This window comes from Seriola aureovittata, chromosome 19, assembly GCF_021018895.1.
Source record: "Seriola aureovittata isolate HTS-2021-v1 ecotype China chromosome 19, ASM2101889v1, whole genome shotgun sequence".
In the NCBI taxonomy this organism is placed as follows: domain Eukaryota; kingdom Metazoa; phylum Chordata; class Actinopteri; order Carangiformes; family Carangidae; genus Seriola; species Seriola aureovittata.
Window position 1 is genome coordinate 18,728,472 of NC_079382.1, and position 23,832 is coordinate 18,752,303.

Sequence of the window (23,832 nt, forward strand, 5' to 3'; positions counted from 1 at the left end):
GGAGAATAACTGTTGTTGAAAAATACATTAATAGGCACATATCTGCATATAACTACATTGTGTGTTAAAAATCATTTATTAAAAGTATATACACTGCTTATAAATGGTAAATAGGGGGGTTGAAATGTGTCCTGTTTTTCAGTATGCTCAGGGATCATAGTGCCTTTAGATTTTTCCTTTTTTTGAACTTGTACTTTCTATGTGAAGCAACTCTGCACATTGCAAATTTTGACTTTACTTCCAAAATTGTTGAACGATGCAATGATATGTTCATGAATTTAACTTTTCATTTCGAATAGGATTGTTTTATTTCTTCTTTTAAAAGATATAGTTCTGCTTTGAACTACCTAACAGCTTAGTAAGTAGTTAGAATTACCTCTACCTTTACCAACAACAACAACAACAACGTTAAATTACTCCCTGTCCTTTAATGCAGTGGTAACAAATCAATAGTAAGGAAACAAAATGATGGTATTTTGGCTTAAGTAAGATTTTGACGTGTCCGAAAAGGCACATGTCACTCTGCTGCTCGTTGACCTCCACTGGCTGCTCCTGTTGCCCAAATCAAACTCTCGAGTCACTATTCCTTGCCTTCAAAGTGACTTCTGGGTCTGCACCCATCTACTTGAACTCAGTCATACAGCCTTATCCTCCCTCTCAGCTGCTGTGTTCCTCCAAGGAATTGCCGTCCTTGCACACAAGGCAGTCCGCAGCCTGTTCTTGTTTGTGGTTTCTTTGATGGTAGAACAAGCTACCGACTGCTATCAGAGCAGGGGAGTCCCTCTGTGTCTTCAAGAATCTTTTGAAGAATATCTCCTTAGAGAGGACCTCCTCTCCTAACGCCTCGAACACCCTAACAAGCACTTACTATGCACTTTGTGTGCACTTCTTTACCTGATCTTCTGGCACTTCGCCTTATTGACCAGATTTAGTAGCTACTTAGCACTTACACCAAGGTCTCCTACTGCACTGAAGCTGTAGTGTCCCTCACTTGTAAGTCACTTTGGATAAAAGCACCTGCCAAATGAGTAATTATAAAGTAAAAAAAAGGACTTTTACCTCTAACAGAGTATTTTTACACTGTGGTTTTTCTACTTTTTCTTTCGTAAAACGTCTGAATTCTTCTTCCACCATCCATCTTCTTGGGGTAGTAATGAAAAACAGCTTCACATTTACAACGTGCCACCTATTTTTAGGCCACTAACCTACTAGCCTACAAAATTCAACCATTTTAGGAATGTTAGGGATACAAAGGTAGTACAATAATGGCAGCAAGCTAGTATCAAAAACCATCACACAAATCTGGGGAGAGACTTTTTCTTTGTTACATTTCCTGTGAGCCAGTCTTTTTGCTCCTAACCCAGTTTCTATAAATACCCCCCACCCTCCCACCCAGCATGGACATGGCCTACACTAAAATTACACCAATTTTTCCCCTTCATGTTAAGACTTTTTAACTTTCTGCCTGATTTAGTGTCCTCATTAGTATGGATGAGCAGTTCTCACTTTTCCCATGAGCTTCCTACAGAGGTCATGACTCTGTGTGTGTTGTCTGCAACGTGGGGGTGTAAACTATACACTGAATAAAGCTCTTTGAGGTTGTCTGTGTGTTGGTGACCTCACTGACTGCTATAAACACCCCCAACCACCACCTTCTCCTATACTCACACACTCACACTCACTCTCACACTCTCACACACACACACACACACACACACCACCTCAGTGCAGTTAAGACCCTATGTAGTAAAGATCAGTTCACTCTTTTTCTTCTAGGAGGTCAAACTGAGTTTAACCTCGTCCTTTAGAGGCAAACTGGTAAAAATCACCAGTCATGGTGCAATTAAAGTCCATTTGTTCTGACAGTTGAAGTTAGAATTTACTCAGATAATGATTTTAATGATCTTTTAAGTCATTGATTGATGAAAAAGGGATTTGCTGCTTTTCTTTGCTTTATATCTTTGTAAACTGGATATTTTTGGACAAAGAAACAATTTGAACTTTTTTCACTGCTTTATGACATTTTGTTTAATAAATGATTAGTAAATTGGTGATGATGATGAAAGTAATTATTAGTTTCAGCTGTAATAACAATGACTTCACAGCTTGGCTGTAGGTTTATTTTCAGAAGTGGCGGGTGGGAGCGTAATGTTGTAAAAGGCTCCTCAGCCAAATAAAAAAAAAAACATGCATAAATGGTATTTCTATTTCATACTATATACTTCATACCATCCTGCAGATGACAAATAATAATATTTTCCATAATAATGATAATAATATCCTAGTATACAGTATAGGGCTACAACAATAATTATTTTCATTATCGATTAATCTGCTGATTATTCAAGTAATCAATCATTTACTCTTTTATTTGTCAAATAAAATGGAGAAAAAAAACCATCACAACTTTGCAGAGCCAAAAGTGACCTCCTTAATATTTCTGTCCAACAATTCAAAACCCAAAGATATTTAAATTATAATCATATATGACAAAGAAAATTTGCAAATCTGAAACGATAAATCAGTTATAGAAATTGTTTACTTTCAGTTGAAACTTCTGGAAATCCTGGATAGTGGTAAATTTATTCGTGTGTGTGTATGTGTGTGTGTGTGTGTGTGTGTGTGTGTGTGTGTGTGGGGGGGTGATTCTGAAAAATCCCCTCCCCCCCAGATGAAATTCTGCCTACTCATACTAATCTCATCCATTTTTCTTTCCCCATATGTTGGTAAACGGATAAAACCCACATACTGTAAACTATGCTGTAACGTGAGATAAAGGAAAATACCTCTCATTCATCTTCTTATACATTTGTGAATCCTGAAATGTTGTTTTGAAACTACTCTTTTTGTTACCACTTGCCCTCTGTCTGTCTGGTCTGCTCTCACTAAATTTACTGTTTTTCTTTCTCGTGTTTCGTAGAATACCACGTCTGCAGCAGGTTCCAACTTGTTGCGAGAGGCATCAGCTTCACCTGTTGAAAAACCTGAGGAGAAAGGAGTCAGGCTAGAAGAAGCTAACCTGCCAAAAAAGAAAACTTATAAAACGTAATGAAGGTGGAGGCCTGGATCACCTAACCTAGATCAACCATGACTGGAAACATCTCCTGCATCAGCAGTAGCTGTTTGTAAAACATTTTAGTCCTGAATAACACTAATTTAACAGGGTGGTGTCCAACATGGGGATCTGTGACCCCGGGATAGTAAACATCAGACAGATTTAGACATTTGCAAGTTGGGACGTGCTTCAATTTAAAAGGTCAGAGGTAAAACAGTGCTCTTAAGTAATACCACATGTGTGCAACTAGCAAAACTGAAGTGAGTTGAAAGTTGTTTTTATTAAAAAAAAAATAGTATTAATGCTGAAATGGATTATTTAATTAGTTGATTTAAAGGTGTATTTTAAGCTTAGACTTCACCCTGAGACACTTTTGAAAAACAGATGTGACGTTTTTGCCTTCAGGCAGTAAAATGCCCACATCAAACATACTGTATATTGTTACACGAATCTCATCTTACCCTTTCCAATTATTATGTATGTATAGCCAGACATTAACCAGGGTCAGAAATGAGCAGCTGGGACCCCAATAATCCTGTTCCCCTCTCGCTGTCTTCATTGTGTACAGGAGACCTACACTGCAATATTACACGGCCCCAGGTTCACTGTGTGGTACTTTGATTAAAGTCAAAATAATTTATCAAGTTTTGAGCCCTAAGAGTTTACAAATCTATCTAGATAGTAATTTCCGCACATGAAGGCATAACATAAAACAAACCTTCTTGATTGGTTTTTATTTAAAGAACTGTAACCCTGATGTGCACTGAGCAGGACATTTTGCAGTTGAAAACCAAACTTGGACTTCGTCGTCTACTTCTAAATGACCTCAAACAAAACTCATTTCTGATTTGTTTTACGTATCAGTTGACACGATCAGTTTAGATTTAATTTAAATTTTTGATTTTAATACAAACCCCTCATCAAAATAGGCCCTTGTAGATGTCGTATTTCATATTTCCATAATCCCAAATAAAATTACAACCCCAACCACAAACCAACTTCAACACTGAACCTTGGGCTTTTTCCAGAGTGGTCGCCTCCTTGATAATAAACCAGATGAACCCAAAAATGAGCATCTGTGAATTCTGTATTAGTAGTAATAAGATCATATATATTTCAGATTATGCACCATGTATGGACAAGACAAAGAGCACAACTATTGGCCTCAAAACTGATCATAAAAAAGATACAAATTGTTACTTACTACACAAAACAGGTTCTCCTGCTGCACAAATAATAAACCAATGACCACAACTGATGGTCTTGTTTTTGTTCACATAGTCACTATAATGAAGGGTTTTTGACTCTTGTACTTAAAAACAGTGTGTGTTGATTATATTGGGGATTTCCATCATTTTGTGGTAATTTTTCATACCTTTGTTGTCATTTTTCATCTCTTTACAGTTGTTTAGCATCACTTTGTGGTAATTTCATGTCTCTTTGTGGGCGTTTTGTGTTTTTTTTTTAACAACTTTTAACATCTTTGTGACTTTCAGATAAGAAATTTGAAGTGACTTCATACAGAGGCTCTGGTCCAGCGGCCCTCTGACCTCTCGGGACCCTGGGCCTGTGCTCGGTAGGCCCTTAATTCGTCCATGTCTTCTAATGCTACACCTGTCTTTTGTGTTTGAGTGTTTGTGTCCGTGCGTATGTATGTGTGTGCGCGCGCAAGGTTGTGGCTGTAGACTTTAGGACCCCGCGGAAACTTTCTCTCCGGTGCGGCAGAGCCTCTGCGGCTCGTGAGAGAGCGAGCAGGTCGGTTGAAGAGAGAGAGAGAGAGAGAGAGAGCGAGAGCGAGCGAGAGAGAAGCAGGCGGGGGAGCGCGAGCCAGCAGCGGAGAGAGAAGACCCGGTAGAGCGCGAGGAGGGAGAGAGAGGGAGAGAGAGAGAGAGTGAGAGAGAGAGATCGAGAGTGAACGAGAGGAGAGAGAGCGACGACCGTCAGGGTCCGGGTGCCTGAGGGACGGACGACACGGTAAATATAAACATTACATTTTGGCTCGTGAACGCACACCGGTACCCGTTATAGCCGTTAAGTTAGCTACAGTCATCTCCTAAAGTCATCGCTCGCGCGCGCCGGAGCCAAACCGTTGGTTCTGTTTTAGCAGATGATGTGCGCGTGAAGACGGAGCGGTTCGTACACGGGGCGAGTGAACTTGGGGACTTCTTTTGAACGGTGGGAGGAAAACCACGGCAACCGGACAGCCGTCATTTGACGAATGTGTGTTAAACGTTGTCCGGTGGAGCGTGCACCCCCTCCCCAGGCTGCCCCAGGCACCAGCAGGTAACGTTAAACCGGAGCGCACCGTCCTCTTCAACCACCAGATGCAGACAGACACATCAGCGCGCGGAACCGTCGGCTCCGCTGAGAGCGAGCGAGCGGGCACGCGCTTGCCGGGGTTAACGGGTGCATTCGGTCTGAAACGCGCCCCCGTGTGTGTTTTTTACCTGACCCAGTAAAGCTTATCGTCGCTACACACTTGGACACGTGTCTCTCACCGGCTGCCCGCCCCAAACACACCCCCGTCGGGATTATACGCCGTTTATGTGAGGCCGTCCGGCAAAGGCCGCGTGAGGTCGCTCCCAATATTAATTGTCATAAAGCTAGGCTCCGTCAAGCTAGCGGGAGTAACTACGACACTTCCGGTCTACTCTTTAAAATAAAAGCCTCATCGACGAACGTTATAGGCTGAAGTAAACGCACATTTGTTTGCGCGCGCACTTCTCTTATCAAATGATCTCATGCAATTTATTGTTGAATGTATCAATAAATATATTCCAGGTTGTCTTCCAGAATCTCTTAATTTGAATTAATGAGCTGTTAATGCAAGATTTAACTTGTCTTTTAGCCTGAAAATGTTGTTGGGGTGCAAATTATTTCATTATTAATAAAAATGCAAATGATGCCATTGATTTAATCAAAAACAACAGCATTCAAAGTTCCCCAGAGCAAGGCTGGTTTACCAAGCTGACAAAGTGGGTAATTGTCCAGGGGCCCCAGAACCACAGGAGCCCCAAAAGTACTAGTCAACATTATTTGACTGTACATAATTTGATTTATTGCAAATTAGTTTGACCAGTTACACCACTGAAGTTCAAAATCAGTTATGACAGGTCAATCATCCTCCATCTTGCAGCCCTTGTTGTGAAGAAGAACTCTGAAAATCTAGTAATAATTTGGGAACGTAGTATTATTTCACCATAGGAAAACTGAGTGGCTGCAACCAACAATTATTTTCATTAAAATGAAAAATTGAATTACGTGAAAAATGCCTGTCATTATTCTACAAGACCAAGTTGAGACAATTATCCAAAAAAGGAGGGGTAAAAAAAACCCCTGACAAACAATAAAACCATCCAAAACTGGGGTGATAATGTCAAATGTTCACATTTGAGAAGTTGGTACCGGTGGGTTTTTGGCATTTTTGCTTAAAATGACTTAAATGATTAACTATTATAATTAATTACTTAATTATAAAAATGTTCCCAACTAATCACTTAATCAATTAATCATTTCAGCTTTAGAGTACTGGTTAAAACTAACAAATGGTTGCTATTTTTAGATTGATCTCATTACTTTTAGACTCAGAATATTCAGATTGAAATACTTTTAAGGCAACAATACATGAAGTATTCACTTTTAAGGCAACAATACATGAAGTATTCACTTTTAAGGCAACAATACATGAAGTATTCAGCATCTCCCAAAGAGAATTTTTTTGCCTGGCAGTGTGGAGAAGGTTTTGAAACAAGCCTGAGGACACACACATTTCAGAAACTGTAGTTGAGTCATTAAACCAAGACAAATCTGTTTACTGAAAGCATGTTAATTGTTGAGGGGTATTGAACTCATGACCTCAGGTGAACTTAGCATTTACTAAATACAGCTATAGCCTTATATTACCATGAATATTGACCATATGGAAATTGTTAAAGTAAGCCTTTATGAATTTGTTACTTTGTACTCAACTACAAAACACCTGTTTATTTGTCAAGATGACATGATTAAAATATAGGCCTCATCGTTCACTCCAAATTAAGTCTCTCAAGCAAAAATATCCAGCTCTGAAAAAAGACTACTGATTCCAAGAGGAGGGCAATCACATGTAACAGTAGCAAAAAAGACATGTTTACAGGAGAGGAAATAGATGAAGAGCTACTTAAATCAATTAAATAAGACAATAAAGAAAATTATATATTTTATGCTTTTATTGTGAAGAGGAATCACCCACTTCCTTGTGTTGTCACTGACTCTCACTACCTTGACACACCTCTGAAGCTTTTTCTCTGCGCAACCATTTCTCCTCCCACCAGTACAGGCTCCTGCTTGGGCCTTTGACTATGGTCTAATTTAAACCACTGCTGGCATGAAGACTGGAACAATTTAAATCAGTGTATATACATTTGCTGTAGGAGTGTGACGTGTGTGTGTGTGACCTAAATACGCAGAACTTGGAGGAGTCTGGAGCCTGGAGCCTGGAGCTCGTGCAGGGAGCCCCCGGGGGTGGTGGGGTGGATACTGTACACCCATTTCTGCAAAGTTTCCACCCCTCTCTTTTCCGTTGGTAACACTGGCCGGCTGCCTGTTGTCTTTACAGTAGGTGATGCAAGGCCACAGCGTGAGGAGTGACATACTGTACAATACATCTTGAGCAAAGCCAGACACATTGGCTGCAGTCAAACTGTTCTTAGATCCAGATCACTGCTGAGATCCAGTTTTCTTTTAGGTACTTGCAAATGTTACATTGGAGCTCTTTTTGTTCTCAGATTGTGATCAGTATCTGACACCAGTATGAACAAATCACTCCAAACTACCTCGCAAAAATACAGGAACAAAAACTTAATACAAGGAAGGCTCATGCAGAAGTAAATAAGTGAACTGGAGGCTATTTTGACAAACGCCATCATGTTTTGTACAATGTGTATGCTCGTGCAGCATAGTTCTATCCATAGAAAATAAGTCGGTTCTATTTATGTATCTAAAATCAGAACTCAAAAAAATCTCTTAAAAACATTTAATGGGGTAAAAATGGCTGAAATATCGGGAAAATCCATTAAAATGTTATTATAAGACATCACAAACAAAGATCAGATCAACAGTTTCACTGCAGATCTGAATCTGTGCATGAGGTGTATTAAACTAAGAACCACTATATGGCAATTAGTTTGTGGGTAATTTGATTGGTTGTAAATTAGTTTGGGGAAAGTGAAGGACAATACAAACTAAAGCCCTAAGGACCTAACGGCAGATTGCATGTTGTGGTGGTGCTGATAATATGCTAACATGGTGCATATCCCTAAATGAAAAACTGACACATAGCAAATGTGTGGCAGGACAGTGCTCCATAATAGGCATACTGGTTGGTTTCTTGTTCTCTCTGTAAAGTATAACGAAGCTGCCATGTGTAGTCTGCAATGTGTTCTGTGCTAATGGGTACTTAGCGGTAACAAGATACTTACACAATGCAAAGAGAGTGGGAGGACCTGGTGTCTAGAACCCCCCCCACTAACTTTTGCCCCAGGGCCTCCAAGTAGCTTAATCGGCCCTGCATAGTCACACTACTTCCGGTTAATACTGCATCACCAGATAATAACACTCGCTAAATAGACAGCAAACAATCTTTGAAGAATGAGTTAGTATTTGACCTTGGTTGACCCTCTGTGTTTCGTCAAAAGCCTTAGTAATAACTACACTTTGTAATATTGAAGAATTGTGGCACTAATCTTTTAGCCCATTATTTTTTAAGGCAACTGTAACTGATCATTTACAATAACAATGCTTCAAATGAAAATTTGACAACAATGTGACTGTGAAAGGGGTCCCTCACAGTGATGACCTAGTGAGAAAGTCAGAATTTGGTGCTCCGCTTGTCATCACTGAGTTTCATAGTGACTTTCAGCTCAATTTTTAGCCACAACTTTACCCTCACCGCTCCCATTGTGTCATTTTTGGCAGCAGCAGGCAGCTGTTTTCAGAGAGAAGGCTCTAAAAACCTGCTGTACGCTACCTGCTCAGAACCAAACAGCAGACAGACACAATTAGAAACTAGCTGGGGAACATAGTGGAGCATTTAGCAACTAAAGAGCCAGAGATTTCCCTCAGGAGCTGGTGGACAGCACAGTGGAGACCAAAAACAGAGCAAAAATAGTGACTACTGGACTGAAATTCATCAGGTGGATAAAAAGTCCAAGTGAATGAACAACAAATTAATTCTGGATGTGTGAATAAGCAACTGTATTCATCATATCAACTTAAAAGGTGATGATTTGTCAATTTTGTGTTCACAGTTTATTCATGCTGCCCCCAAGTGGCCAAACAATCAGTTATTGCAGGTTTAATGTCAAATTTAGTGAGCACAAAATCAGTTTGAGTAGTAATCAATAACTACGTCAGAATCTGAAAACATATCAGGAAAAGAATATGCATAGAGCAGGTGTATTGTATACAGAATATACCTGATTCTGTGACCTGATTGAGAATCTCTGTCCACTGCAACTAATGATTAATGAATCGGTTGATTATTATTTTATGAGATGTCAAAAAGAAATGAAATTTGATTTGTATGTTCATCAATCCAAAACTAAAAGATATTTCATCATATATGATGAAGAAAAGCAGCAAATCCTCACATTTGAAAAGCTTAAACAAGCAAATGTTTGACACTTTTGCTTTATTGATTATCAAAATAGTGAGATTGATTAAAGATTTTCTTTTGATCAGTTAACTGATTAATTTATTTTTCGTTGCAGATCTAACATTAGTCAGATCACTGAATACACTGTAGGAGGGGCAGGAACATGAGTAATCAATGTTTTACGTCGCTGAGAGGAGTTGCTTCCTTTGCTCGCTATCTTTTAATCTGCTTGCTTTTTTGTTTTTGTTTTTAGAAGAAAAGTTAGAGCAGAGCAAATTGTATTGGATTTGACCGAGAAGTGAAACAACATGCTGTTAGACTCCACCAACGTTAGGCTTCCCAGTGTGATCAGTCAGCTCCTTCATGTGCCTGAAAGACTTAAAGTATGAGTAGATATGGGCCTAATAGACAGATATGGGCACATTCTGTTGAAGTTTGTTTGCCAGTAACTGCTGGTAAATGGCCTCTAATATTCTCAAGTGCCCAAAATCTGCCAAAACAAATGGAGAGGACTGTGAATGAAAGCACATTTCAAACTAAATGTTTATGAAATCAGGGTTTTACAGTCAAAACTTGTTCTGAGCTTTTGAATCTGTCCCTGCGCCCTCTTGAAGACCGATCTTTAAATTCCCTTTGTTCCTGCTCAGTACTTTTGTCATTAACTAACTTCCATAGACAAAATAATGTTAATGAGGATGATGAGGCAAAAGAGAGCCAAGATTAGTCCAAGTACTTACAAGGTCACACATGGCTGACTCTCCACTGAACAGCTCCTTCAAAGCAGCCGCCCATTTTTCCGAAGTAACACCACTAGTGAACAGTGTCACACTTATTGCTCAAAAAAAGCCAAACCATTTGCTTCCTACAGCTTCTCAAATGTGAAGATTTGTTGTTTTCCCCTGTTTTATATCATTGTAAATCAGATCCTAGTAGGTTTAGGAGCATTAGTCAAATAAAAAAAGCTATTTTAAGATGTCACCTTAGTCACTTAATTGAACAATTGCTTAAAAACAAGCAATATATCTATAGTCTTGATTCCTGTTAGCCTTAAAACAAACACAAGGCCTTTTTTGCATATCATTCACTATCTCTCTCTCTCTCTCTCTCTCTCTCTCCTCTCTCTCTCTCTCTATGTGTCCTTTTTACATTTACTGTCACAAAGGGATGCCAAAAACGATAATTGATTAATCAGTAATGTGAATAATTATCATCCTTGGGCCATTTTGAATGAGGGGTTTGCTTTGCCCATAAAGCACATACAGTGTCACTATGAGATCAATGAAAGTTGTTGAAATCTGGAATAAAATTTTCAGCTTCAGAGTGTTTTGGTCCCCTGTTTAAACCATGGTTATAAAACATGTGTGGGAAGAACAATCAGATTTTAACCACGATTTTTACCTGCAGCCATTTTGTGTAATGAAATGGGCACACACAGGCCACATCAATCATAGTGACAGCCATGTTGGAAACTACCCTGATTCAAGCAGATTCCTTTGAGGACACCTGCATGTTTGTGTTCATACGTGTGTTCATGTGTGTGTTAACCCGTTAACTGCTCGGAAATTGAAGATTTTTCTGCTCTGCATGTGCAGGGATCCCATCTATTAACTGTAGTTCATAGAGACACTCAGTGACACACACACCTGTTGTACAGTCATGACCCGGGGTTTTGTGTGTGTGTGTGTGTGTGTCTGTGTGAAAGGCTGAGAAAAAGGTGGAGAGACTGAGGAGTGGAGAAAAGGGGATAGGAAGATGTCAGCCACATACTGTGAATGATTTCTTACTTAAACTTGGCAAATTTCCTCTTACAGTATATCCACTCATGTCATTGTGTGTGTGTGTGTGTGTGTGTGTGTGTTTTGTTTTTTCTCCTAGGAGAGGGGGAGGACAGAGTGAGCGAGTGATCGTTTGACCAACCGACCGACCGACAGACAGCTTGAATGAAGCCACACCTGGTGCTTCTGAGGGCCTTTCCCATGTTTTGATTTGTTCCATTTTTTACTTTGTACACTTGGTTTCACTGAGCCGCTCCTTGCCATGCCGTCCAACAGTCCCGCTGCCACCGAGCCGCCCCAGACACCAGAGAACGACGCCTCCAATGATGTGGTGAGAAAGGGATTATTGCTTATATATACTGTAATTATTCATTTATTTGCAAAAGCCTAAATGATTTCTGTTAGTTCCACTCCAGACTATACTCATACTACCATATCAGTAATGCTACTATAAACATCACTGCTATTATCATGACTATAATACATATTACCAGGAGTTGAAAAAGTTCTCTAAGTGAGTGAAAACAGCAGTAACACAATGTAAAAATATATCAAGTTAAACACAAAAGTCCTGCAATCAAGATTTTAAAGTAGTAGATGAGATTTCAGATACATGTATGGAGTCAGGAGTGTGCCAAAACAATGCTGTTTCTTAACATTAAAGTGTTTAGAAAATTGAATTGATAAATGTTTAAGTAGGAGATGAATTACTTGTTAGTAAATATCTGCGATCTATATCGGGGCATGAATGTATAAAATAATGATTAATTGATTTTTTTTACACAAAAATGTAATACAGTGTATTTCAAAGATGAAAATATATCATAAAAACAAATGCAAGAAACAAGAACATTAAAAACATAGAACAGATTTTTTAAATGGAGAAATCAAAGAGAGATTGAAAAACAAAAATTTAGTTTGAAAAGAAAAGAAAAGAATAATCAATATTAATAAAGCAATGTTAAAATATAGTTGATAGGTGTCTTTATATATGTACTGAGTGTATCTAGACGTGAAAGTGTGCAGGTTGTGAAAAACAAGATATTTCAGAATAGATTATCCCTTTGTTCTATATTGAAATAATAAATAACGAAATAAATTATACATTTTTTATTTTTTATTTTTTATTAAGAATGTATTTATGTATTAAACCATTACAATTAAACACAGAAAAGGTGGTACAAAAAATTGGCACTCTCCAGACTCCATAAAAGTGTAACAGTATCAAGTATCAAAAGTAAAAGTACTTATTTTGATGACTGGTCCATTTCGGAGTGTTAAATTACTGATGCATTAATGTATAAGCAGTATTTAAGTGTTGTCTAGTAAGTGTAGGTAGTATAAACTAATTAATATACTGCTGAGTAATTTGAATCATGGTACTACATCAGTTTTATGGAGGTCATTACAGTGTAGAGCTAATTGTTTTGCATGCAGAATGTATAGTCATCAAATTCCGTGCATACAGATATTTTCTCACTGTAAATAACGAAGATTTAAACTTAAATACTCAAGTGTTCGTATTTCAGAATTTAAGTGCAGCACTTATACTCCCCCAAATCAATGCACCCAATTCTCCACCTACAACTCTTACCACCACCACTAAAACTACTTTTACTGTTGCTACTATCACTACTCTTAGTTATCTCTCAGTTATTATACATATTGAAATACTAATGCTGTTATTTTGGCAGCCACAGCTATTATGCAGGAAGTATATTCATCAGATAAATGTTTCCATTTAAAACATTCAATATTTCCCTCTGTAAATAGTTTCATAAGTAGAAATGAAAATACCTATAAAATGGAAATACTTAAATAAAGTGCTAGTACTACAAAACTGTATTTCAAATGCAGAATTTAGATATATACATACCTAGTTTTCCACCTACATCTCTTACCATCACCACTAATACTACTTCTACTGTCACTACTATTGTTACTATTACTGTTGTTACTGCTGCTTCTATTATTATACACATTGAAATACTACTACTGTTATTTTTGAAGCTGCAGATATTATTACAACCACCACCACTATTACTACAGCTATCATTATCACTACTACTTTGGCTTCTCAGCATGCAGTTGAGAGCTTTTTTTAGCCAACACACACAGAAGATCTGGCAAGTCAGACTGTGTGTGTCTGTAATAATTAAACTTACAGTTATTTATTTACATTGACTACAGGCTCCTCTGCATTCCACACAATCACCCGACCACATGCAGGTGAGACGAGCGCAAGGTTTCGAGTCTCAAACAGTCTTTTTTTTACTTTACACAAATGAGCACACACACTCACAAACACACACATTACCACACAGTCAGACATACACGAGGTGAAAAATGGCTCCTTTCATTTGTGCCCCCAGAGCCCAAGGCAGCCCTCGTAAATCTGTGAGAAGTTTGAAGTTCATTCTATAGTGCCGCTATATAAAGAGCTGTCTTACTCGCTTACTTCCACATTCACACAGTGGCAATGAGCCAACGTGCACAAAGTTTCCCTTAAAGAGTGTGTTGTGCTTTTTAACTTCCTGAGACTTAACTCTCTCTGTGTTTCTCAAAGAGTCAGAAAGGCCCGGAGAGAAATCAGAGTGAGTCACGGTGTTTGGGAAGACATGGCAAGTTACTGTTGGAGAATAGAAGTGTAGGAGGTTTGACTGATTTCAGTTATAATCCATCGCACATGACAGAAGCTACTGTTGAAATGTTGAAGATAAAGAGACATTTCTCAAATAACAGTAAAAAAAAAAAAAAGAAAAGTGGCACCCACTCATTAGAAATAATCTCTTTATCCCATAAAAAAACAAAATGCAATGAAAATGAAAGTGAAATCAATGTTTGTTCTTCTGTTTGGTTTTGGTTTTATTTCCGCAGCTGCATTTGTTGTGAGTGTGATCTTATGAGGAAATAATTTCAGAGCCTGTAGTTGCGTATCATCCTTTTTAAATTTGTGCAGATGGAGAGTTAAATTAAGTATGTTTAAATAAAATGATTTGCTTGCGGCTGTAAAATCAAGCCCAAAACTCATATTTGTGACCTAAATTTTTTTTTCTGCTACAATTGGTGATATACAGCCATAGGTTTTGGAATTATTCATGAACATTACTTCACAAGCTCAGGACTTAATTGACCTTTCATTTTAGTCCATGCATGTCTATCATTTTATAACAACTTCAACATTGACTCTATTGTAAGCACTGCTCCTTTCCCTTAATGCACCAAGCAAAGCTAAAAATCATCCCTGACAACAATCTTTCCTCTCTAATGTCTTAGCTGCCAAGTGCCAACATTAATGCTGCACACAGTATATGTTGCAAACTACTAAGACAGTTTGAAGACAACATCCTGATCATGTGGACAGGGCTGTTCAAAGCCTTAAGGCCGCACTATGCTTTAAAGGAAACCAGCTCATATGTTGTGTGAAGGTGAAGAAATACTATTGATTATTTCAGTGATATGATTGCTTAAAATTAGACATCTGCTGTCATACACATTTGTCTGAATGTATTAATTCTGAAAAGAGGCTGAATCCAGATAAAAGAGTCTTGTATTTGTTCTGTTGACAGCTTTATTAAGCAATGATTACACGAGTAGTGGATTCAAAGTGAAATACAGAAAGAAAGCAGAAGAAAGAAAAGGGGATAGAAACAGAGAGGAGGATGTGGGGATAGGGAAGAAAGAAAGGGGACAAGCTGTCTGCTGATGATGGGATCCTCCTCTGCCCGCCTGGTTTGCAGTCTGGTTGCTTAGCAACTGCAGCAGCCTAAAATAACCTGCCGGGAGACAGAAATAGACCAAAGATATATGGACAGATTGGCTACTGTGTGTGTTTGTGTGTGTTGACATATTCTTGAAAAGATTTGGTTGAGTGGTTTTCTCCCTCTGTTGTTGTTATATTTGACTTCAGTTGTACTATTTTTTTTGTGTGTGTGTGTGTGTGTGTGTGTGTGTGCGCTTTTGTTGCATTTTCAGCTCATGATTGAGTACAGTTGTTTTGTTAAAACATGTGTGCATGTAAGTGTGTAAGTGCGCGTCGTGACATAGGCATATGGACAGCACACCAGGCCGACAGGCGCGGGGCCATTACCCGTTCTAGCTGGTTGCTATGCTGATCGTCAGGGAAGTGACATCAGAATGTTTAGTCAGCACGGCGGCCCCGTCGGAGACAGTTGCTAAGCAGTTTCTGCACCTTAGTAACCACTCCACTGTCACCGCGACAGAGGGAGGAAGACATTAATGGAAACAAGGCTGACAGCAGACAGCACACAGAGTCAGGTAGCACTGACTAAAGCAGGAGAGAGAGTCGAGAAATAGAGCAGGTATTATTAGAGTTAGAGAGTACAGTGTGACTTGTTAAATAGTCTTTCCTGTGCAGCCCTACACAACAAAAGAGTGCAGGAGAGTAGGGCACACAGACACTCTAGTACGTATCTTACCAGAAGCAACACACATAGTGAATGTAGCTCTGATCAACAATAATAAGGATGGCAACAAGAAGAGTTGATGTAGAAAAAGTGCGATCAGTCGCTATAATGGTGACAGTCTGACATTAAGGGGTTACAGCATAGTTTCAGAGCCCACACACACAAAGCTGCCAAAACCACACTGCAGCTGATGTGCACATCCTCAAAAATGTACCCCTGTGTTCGGGCTACATAGAGACCACAATAACTATGATTGGCTGCTTTCATTTTAATCTTCAAGTTTCTGAAGCAAGTTATCTTCTCTTTTTTGGCAAACCATTTTCCAGCTCAAAACCTTCTGCCCACCGTGGTAGCTGCTCTCCAGGATAGGGAACGATAGAGCGTCTTTCTGATGCCTGTCATTGGTTGTATTCCTGTGTACATCACTTGCCACTGTTAAAGCTAGCAAGTTGGGCAATTAAAAACCATATTCCTTCTGACTGTTGATTTTAAAGCTGCTTGGTTCACTTCAGCAATACAAGAGTCTTAATGTTTCTTCCTTTTAACAGTGACATTTATTTCATTTCTGCCTTAGGCAGTGATGCACATAAAGAGGGTTAAAATATGAATAAAAAGGCCTGTAATAAAAATCACTGCAGCTGGCACATTCCTGCCTCCTGGCTAAAATACTAAAATACTCTTAAAGTAACAGGCCTAATCTCTTATATGATGAAACCACATTAAAGGTTTGACACTTTTCACTCATGAGCAGCAGGTGTTGCTTATTGTATTTGGCTCTTTCACATGTTGTCTTGGCTGTAATGAAAATTTTTCCACAGACCCGAGACTCTAAGCAACTTAAACTTTGCCCAGAGCCGATGTAAAAATAGAAAGTGCGGACCTGACCCGGGTTCAGTCAGACCCTCAAATTACTGGGGATTGTATCTATGCAGAGATTACTACTGTGGGGGAGAGACTCACATCTAATCTGATTGTGATTGAGTGGACTTTTGGTGCCTTATATCGAACATGATTCACACCACTCAGGCTTCTCCTCCCTTCAAGCCACTGTCTCTACAGTGTAGTCGCTCTTTTTGCATGCATTAATTATTTATTATTATGTCATTGAAGCGAGAAAATACCCACCAGCATCAGGCGCACAGGCACCAGGAAGTCCTAAACCCTTTGTTTTGAGTCCTAAAAAAGTCACTATATGCTTCAGTCCCATTTTTTGTGATAAAGCCAGTGAAAATAGTTAAACAGTTAGTTTATAAAATTAATAATTAACATAAAATTAGTATTTATTACTTTCAAACAGTTTCTTCATATGGGTAAATATGAAATTCAGTTTTGTCACTGTCATTATTCATCATTATTTGACATGAATCATATCAGGACTAGTATGGGTGTAAGAGAAAAAGTCCAATCTGTGAGTCAGTACATTCAGAAAAACTTGATAACATTTAAAAGCAAACGGATAAGGTGTTTCTTTTCTCATTCTTATGACACAGTTGCAGTTATATGTAATTTCAGAGCTGAGAGTTTACATCCAAAATTGTGTAAACTGAGGTATCATCTCTTGTCTGTGTGGTGGTCCCAATGCCTAACTTTCCCTCCAGAACACGTAACATGAATGGCTGCTGTCAGATTGCCACTGAGGAAATGACTGAAATTTGCTGAACACTTTTTATTACATAATTGTAAATGTTTGGGCCTGGGGAGGATATCAAATCACCCAAGTCATGAGGCTTAAATTCAAGTTAGTCATGACCTGTTGGTGCTGAAGTCGAAATTGCAAGTCTCTTTTGATTGAGATCAACTCCACATGTCTGCGAAAAGGCCTGTAAACCAGCGAGCTGCCAACCACACTGACATAAGGACGCTGTAAAAAGGGCTTTTTAGTTTGACATGATATAGCAAATTAAAAGTGAAGACAGAAAAAAAATGTTGGCAAATGTTATATCAGTTCATATTGTAATCTCATCAGGCAGTACCTCCCTAACATTGATTTTGATCACACACTATCTAGTTAAAACACAGGTGCAGCAAGCTATTTTTATTCCATATATCACTGTAAAATTACACCCCTGCTAATCTACAACTCCTCTGTACTGCACCACTTTATCTCTGCTGTGAACTGAGCAGAGGAAGCTGTTTAAAACTGCTGAGATGAATTCATTTAGGTTCAAAGTTTCACATGAGGTAGCAAAATAAAGAAATGCAGAAAAGCATAATGTTATCAAGGTTTTGACAGGTTTCTGAAAGACCTCAAGACCTCCAATGAATGATCTAAGTTTAATGTCTTAAAAGTGATTTAGTTTCTTTTTGTTCTACATATCCAGACTCACTCACTCGCAGGTCTGGTAGTACAACATGTGTCCTGTACTAAAAGTACTAAGCACAGCTGGATTTCATGTCTGTAAACATATAATTTACTGGTTTTCTCTTTCATATTTTGCCCCATTTATAGTTAGAGAACTGTTTTGTTCAATCAGAACTTGGTTGGACTTTGAGACCTTTGTTTTTTAAGTAGTTTGTTTTTAAATTGGTCTTCAGTTTAGCTTCTTTTCTCTAGTGAAAATGTCATAAAAGCTGTGAAATTTGGCTCTTTAAAAACTGCAGATACCCTGGTAATTGGAGACTATCAACGCTATGCTGCTGCCCTTTATTCATTTTATTCTGTTTTCCGGTGCCTACCCCGGAGAGTTTCTTAACCACATTGCCTTGGATCATTGTTGCTTTAATGCGGCCTCACTGCTGACATCAATTATAACTTCATACAGTCATTTGATTGGCTCAGTGTTTTGATGTGGCCTCTCTATAACTGGTCAGAGTGAAGATGGAGCAGACCAGGACAGTCCAGAGGAGGGGACGCCAGCGAGCCCCCGCAACAAGCGCAGAGTGGGCCGCCCTGGCAGGAAACGCAAACAGCTGCTTCCTGTGAGTACTGTAATTATAGCCTGTCATTGGCCTTTGATGCTTTAAACCATAGCAGAGTGATTGATAGATGTGTTCACCTATACAAAATCCCACTGTCCAACCTGAAAAGACTTGTTAAACATGCATGCACTGTTTCCTGGAGCACTTTAATTCACATTTATGCGGACTGTCAACCACAGTCAGCTCAGTTTTTTGGTTTTTTTCACAGAAATCTGAGGACACACTTTTCCTCTGCTTTCATGTTACATTGAGACACTTTTCTTTCTTTTCTTTTTTTTACCATCACTGTATCTAAAAACTGGAATCCCCCTACAATATGCACTGGCTGATTGCAGGGCTCAACAGTCAATGCATACTCTCTCCATCAACATGTAACGTTAAGCTTCATTTCCTCATAATTTTCAACTTTGTCATCATTCTCACTTATCAACATGGCTGCATCCCCCGCATTTTCCACACACTTGCTGTTATCACTGTGCTTAAAGTCACAGAAGAATCTTTTGCATCAGCAATGTGATGAGTTTCCGATCTAAACAGAACCCATGGCCCTGATATAATGATGAGAGGAATTTCAATCAGATCATCCACCCTAACCCCTAACTCTACCGAATACAGAGCGATAAGGAGCTTTAGATGACTGTTGGTCTCCACCCACACCTCTCTCACATCTTGTTACTTCAGGAGGAGGGAGAAATGAATAAATTAGACAGCAACCACAGTCTTTGGAAATGTAAACAAGTTTTGTGATATCTGAACACACACTTCCTACTATGATATTTCTCTGCTAACTACTTGGTACAAGCGAAGTTTGATAGGAACAAGTAACACATCTTCCTCCGACTCACAAAACTGTCTTGACTGTGTCCTTAAAGCACAAATGAAGTGTCTTTACTTTTTTTTTTTCTAACAAATTCTGTTTGTTTAATGGGATTTCAAAGACGGTGGAGCCATTTGTTTCTGACCATTCTGTATTCCCATTGAAAAATTTATTTTAATGAAATCATCAGTGTTACTTCTCGTGGAAACATGAGACTCTCCCTGGAAATGCAATGATCATATAATTTTATGATTTCATTTTGTCTCTGAGAAATCTTGTTGCTCATTTAGTACTGCGATACCTTGGCAGAATGCTTGTAAACTCTATAGACTGTAAATCTAGAGCACTTTATTAAAAACATTATACTGTTAGATCCTGACTGATCTTGTTGGCATGTCAGGAGATTTAAATAATCAGTCAAGTTAATGATGCTGTGCCACATGTGTAAAATGTGCACACCTCTCTAAATTTGGAGACCTACATATCAGTCCTCCTCTTGTGTGATGACTGCAGGTGTTTGATCCGCTGAAAGTAAAGAAGCCTAAATTATAGCATACATACAAGATTACATTCATTGACATAAACGGCAGTATTGATAAGACACAGCAATTAAACCCAGCCTACATAAAATTAGAACTAGAGATTTTATTGAAAAAAAATACTACAATACCCATGATCCTTGGCTGCTGTTGTCATGGAGATGAAGCAATCTGAGGCGCAATGAATTCTAAAAACTTTGTCATTGAAGTTGTGAACTAAACACAGCGTCATAGTTTCTGATTTTATCCAAAAAATAACCAAGAATTTAAAACTGAACTGATTTGAGCTGCAGATTGAAAAATCAGTTTTCTCGTAACAGAATGACACTAGGCAGAATGTAAATATGACGCACTCACATCATGAATATGCTAATTAGCGTATTACGTCATCTAGCGACATTATTCAAGCTTAAGCTACTTTCCATTGAAGGTAGTCATAGGTTCCCCAACAGAACCTCACACACTGACTATAGACAGTCCAGCCATATACTAGGTTTGGACCTTGTCTTGTTTTTAATTGCAAAAAGGTCTGTTGTCATGCTAGTTTGATACTTAGTTAACAAATAACCTCACTGAGATTGAGCTGATATGAGTATTTTGAAGTCCATTATTTACAGACACCTTTACAGTGACATCAAAATGAACAAAATATAAAAACACAACTATCATTCAAAGAACAAAATGAAAGACATAACAGCCAAATGCAACCGATCTGGCTTAAGCTGCTCATTACCAACTACAGAACTTTTGATCACTACTGAACTGGTAATTACAAAATCTTTTAAAACAATGACCAGTACTGATCACAAGACAAAGTATATAAAGTTAACTTTAATGCCATGATAGGTATAAGAGGAAATTTATACTCACACATTTGCTCATGCTCGACCTTTTTACTTTGCATGTTTGCACGTTTTTAAGGAAACCTTAGTAAAATTTGCAAATTTTTCCAGTTCAGTTGTAGTTTTTTGGGTTTTTTTTACTTTTAGTTGGGGGCTGGCTGAGTACTTTTACTTTTACAAGGTGACTGTGTTGCTCACTGTACTTCGCGTTTGTAAGCCCCACTTGAGGTTTAAACTGGCAACCTTCCAGTCACCTTTAGACCAGCAATAATAGTAATCTTTGCTGCATTATTACTGTAATGACACTGTACAGTATATTTATTCACTCTGACTGACAGGTCAGGTCTTTGGCAGCTCCTCTCCTCCATATTTCTCTCTTCGTTCACCCTCTCATCGCTCACCGTATGTGTGTGTGTGTCCTTGTGTGCTGACTGAACTGTGTGGTGGAATCAGCAAGTCAATATAGCTGATCAAACAACCACCCCAGAGTGTGTGTGTTGTGTGTGTGTGTGTGTGCATTCATGTGAGGAGAGCAGGTCTGATCATGCTTTGATGTCTGAGCTCTGACAAGACAGGCAGGATTAATATAAATCCTGTTGCGAGCGCGCGCACACACACAGGGCTGCACTATGAAACATAAGTGTATTACAAAAGGTGTGTGTGTTTGTAAGTGATGTTTTTACTTCATTATTAGCAGTAGTTTTAGTAGCTTTATCAACCATAGTGCTACAGTAGCAGAAGTGAACAAACCACAGCGTCATATTTGCTGATTTTATCCAAAGTTGACCAAGAATTTAAAACTGAACTGATAGAAATATCAGTAGCACCAGTAGCAGTTGTTGTAGTAGTATCATACTGTGATACTTGTAGTACAATCAATACAATAAGCAGTATTATTTAATGTAGTTGTACATACATGTACTTGAAACAGAAGCTTCTTGGTCAGTGAACAGTGCACTGCTATTACTCTCTCTGTTTGTCTCTTTCTCTCTCTCCCTCACACACACGCACACACACACACACACACACACACACACACACACACACACACACACACACACACACACACACACACACACAGTGGAGTGTGTCCAGGAATAGAGCTATTGTGCGAAGCTCAGCTCAGGGTGGAGCTGTCAGTGACACAAACTATAGAGAACGGAGAGGGAGGTTGCCTCACTTTTTCCTCCTCCTTCTCCTTCACTTCTCTCCTTCATTCGCTCATTCACCTCTAACACAAGAACACACAAATACACACACATTATTACAGTAATGATGATGGTTTCATGGATGATTAGATTAGCTACATGGTCCTTAACTATTTCAAGCTTTAATTTTTTTCTTTCCTTTTTTGTTTCACGCTTTCATTCTTATTTTTTTCTGTCTGCTCTTCAGTTTTTCTTTTTCACTAAACTTAAGATAGGTGTCAGTCTCTTCCTCTTTCCTCTGTCTTTTCTCCCTTGTTTCTCTTCTTTTTTCTTCGCCACTGGCACCATGTGCATAGCAGCTGGTGAGGTTTTTATACGTGTGTGTGTTGTGCTTGTGGCTTCTGCTTAAACACTTCAGAGTAGTTTGAAGTACAGTAGGAGCAAAGAGGTATATTGGCACATTTCCCAACATTTACACAGTACTTTAACATGAAAATCCCCCCACGGCCACAGTCTGCCGTGATGTCAACTGGTATAAATAATGGAACTGTTCATGCACACTAATAACTAGATTTTATCTAGTCAAACGCTAAACTATAATTATTTACTGTCAAGGTCTTAACTTAGACTTAGTGTGTCTCGATAACCGGAGATTTTGGTCTGCTTTCGTCACATATGCAGCTCGGTCTGGTTTCTTCTGGGGTTTCCATTTTGTGCCCAAAACCACAAAGATCACAGAGAGATTGTGGAAAAATTGTGGTTGTGTTCCTAGTGTTTGACAGAAAGTTTCATAATTTGCGGCTGGTGGATAAAAAATAACTTTGTGGGACTAAAACTTAAACAGATTTTATAATACAACTAACACTGCAAGGTCCTATATTACTTCATTTATATGTTCTCTATCACACTTTTCTAAACCATGTAGTAGTAGCTGTAGTACTAGAGGTAGTTAAAGTAATAGCAGTATTGGTAAAAGTAGTAATTGTAATAGTAGTTGCAGCAGTAGAAATATAATAGTAGCAGTAGAGAATGTATAGCATTATAGTAGTAGGAGGAGTAGTTAAAGTAGCACTAGCAATAGTGAAAGTAATAACAATAGTAGTAAAGATAGTAATATTTATAGTCCTAGTAGTAGTAGAGGTTTTAATAGTAGCAGTAGTGATAGTAGCAAAATAGCACTAGTAGTAGTTGTAGTGTTGGTGGTAGTATATAATAGTCATGGTGATATAAATGTAGCAGTAGTAGCACCTGTAGTAGTAATAGCAAACTCAAGTTGTTGACTGGAAGCAAAGTCAACTATAATTAACTCATTACAATAATCTGAGTGTTTACATTCATTTAATTTCACTGAAAAATCTACTATAAAAGTCAGTGAAAAAAATATGATCCTGTGTTTGTAAATATCCGACAGTCCTTTTTAGTTTCTTGCGTCTTCTGTGTCATAAATCGTTTTTTGTAAATGGAGTGTGTCAGCGTGAAGATCAAAATCTTTGCATGTAAAATCACTATTTATTAAAGCTTCCAGATCCAAATTGGACACTTAATTAGTGTTTTAATTTAAGGCAGCTGTGCTAGAAAGTAGTTGACAGTGCTGTTTGTAAGAGAAACCATGCAGTGTGTTTTCTACTACCGTTGATTCATTACAGTCAGGATCATTTCTAATACACATACAGTAA

General features: G+C 38.5%; 1 protein-coding gene across 10 annotated transcripts in view; it reads left to right on the forward strand.

Moving 5' to 3' along the window:
- Positions 1-4,804: 4,804 nt before the first annotated feature.
- LOC130160679 (DNA (cytosine-5)-methyltransferase 3A-like) overlaps positions 4,805-23,832 on the forward strand; it is a 60,014-nt gene continuing 40,986 nt past the window's right edge. For 4 of the 10 annotated variants that reach the window (XM_056363334.1, XM_056363341.1, XM_056363337.1 and 1 more), the window contains exons 1-3: positions 4,806-5,029; positions 11,565-11,795; positions 18,703-18,810. In XM_056363334.1, coding sequence (XP_056219309.1) covers positions 11,727-11,795; positions 18,703-18,810 — 177 coding nt within the window. In that variant the 5' untranslated portion in view covers positions 4,806-5,029; positions 11,565-11,726. The other 6 variants (XM_056363338.1, XM_056363339.1, XM_056363340.1 and 3 more) reach the window with 5 other exon arrangements.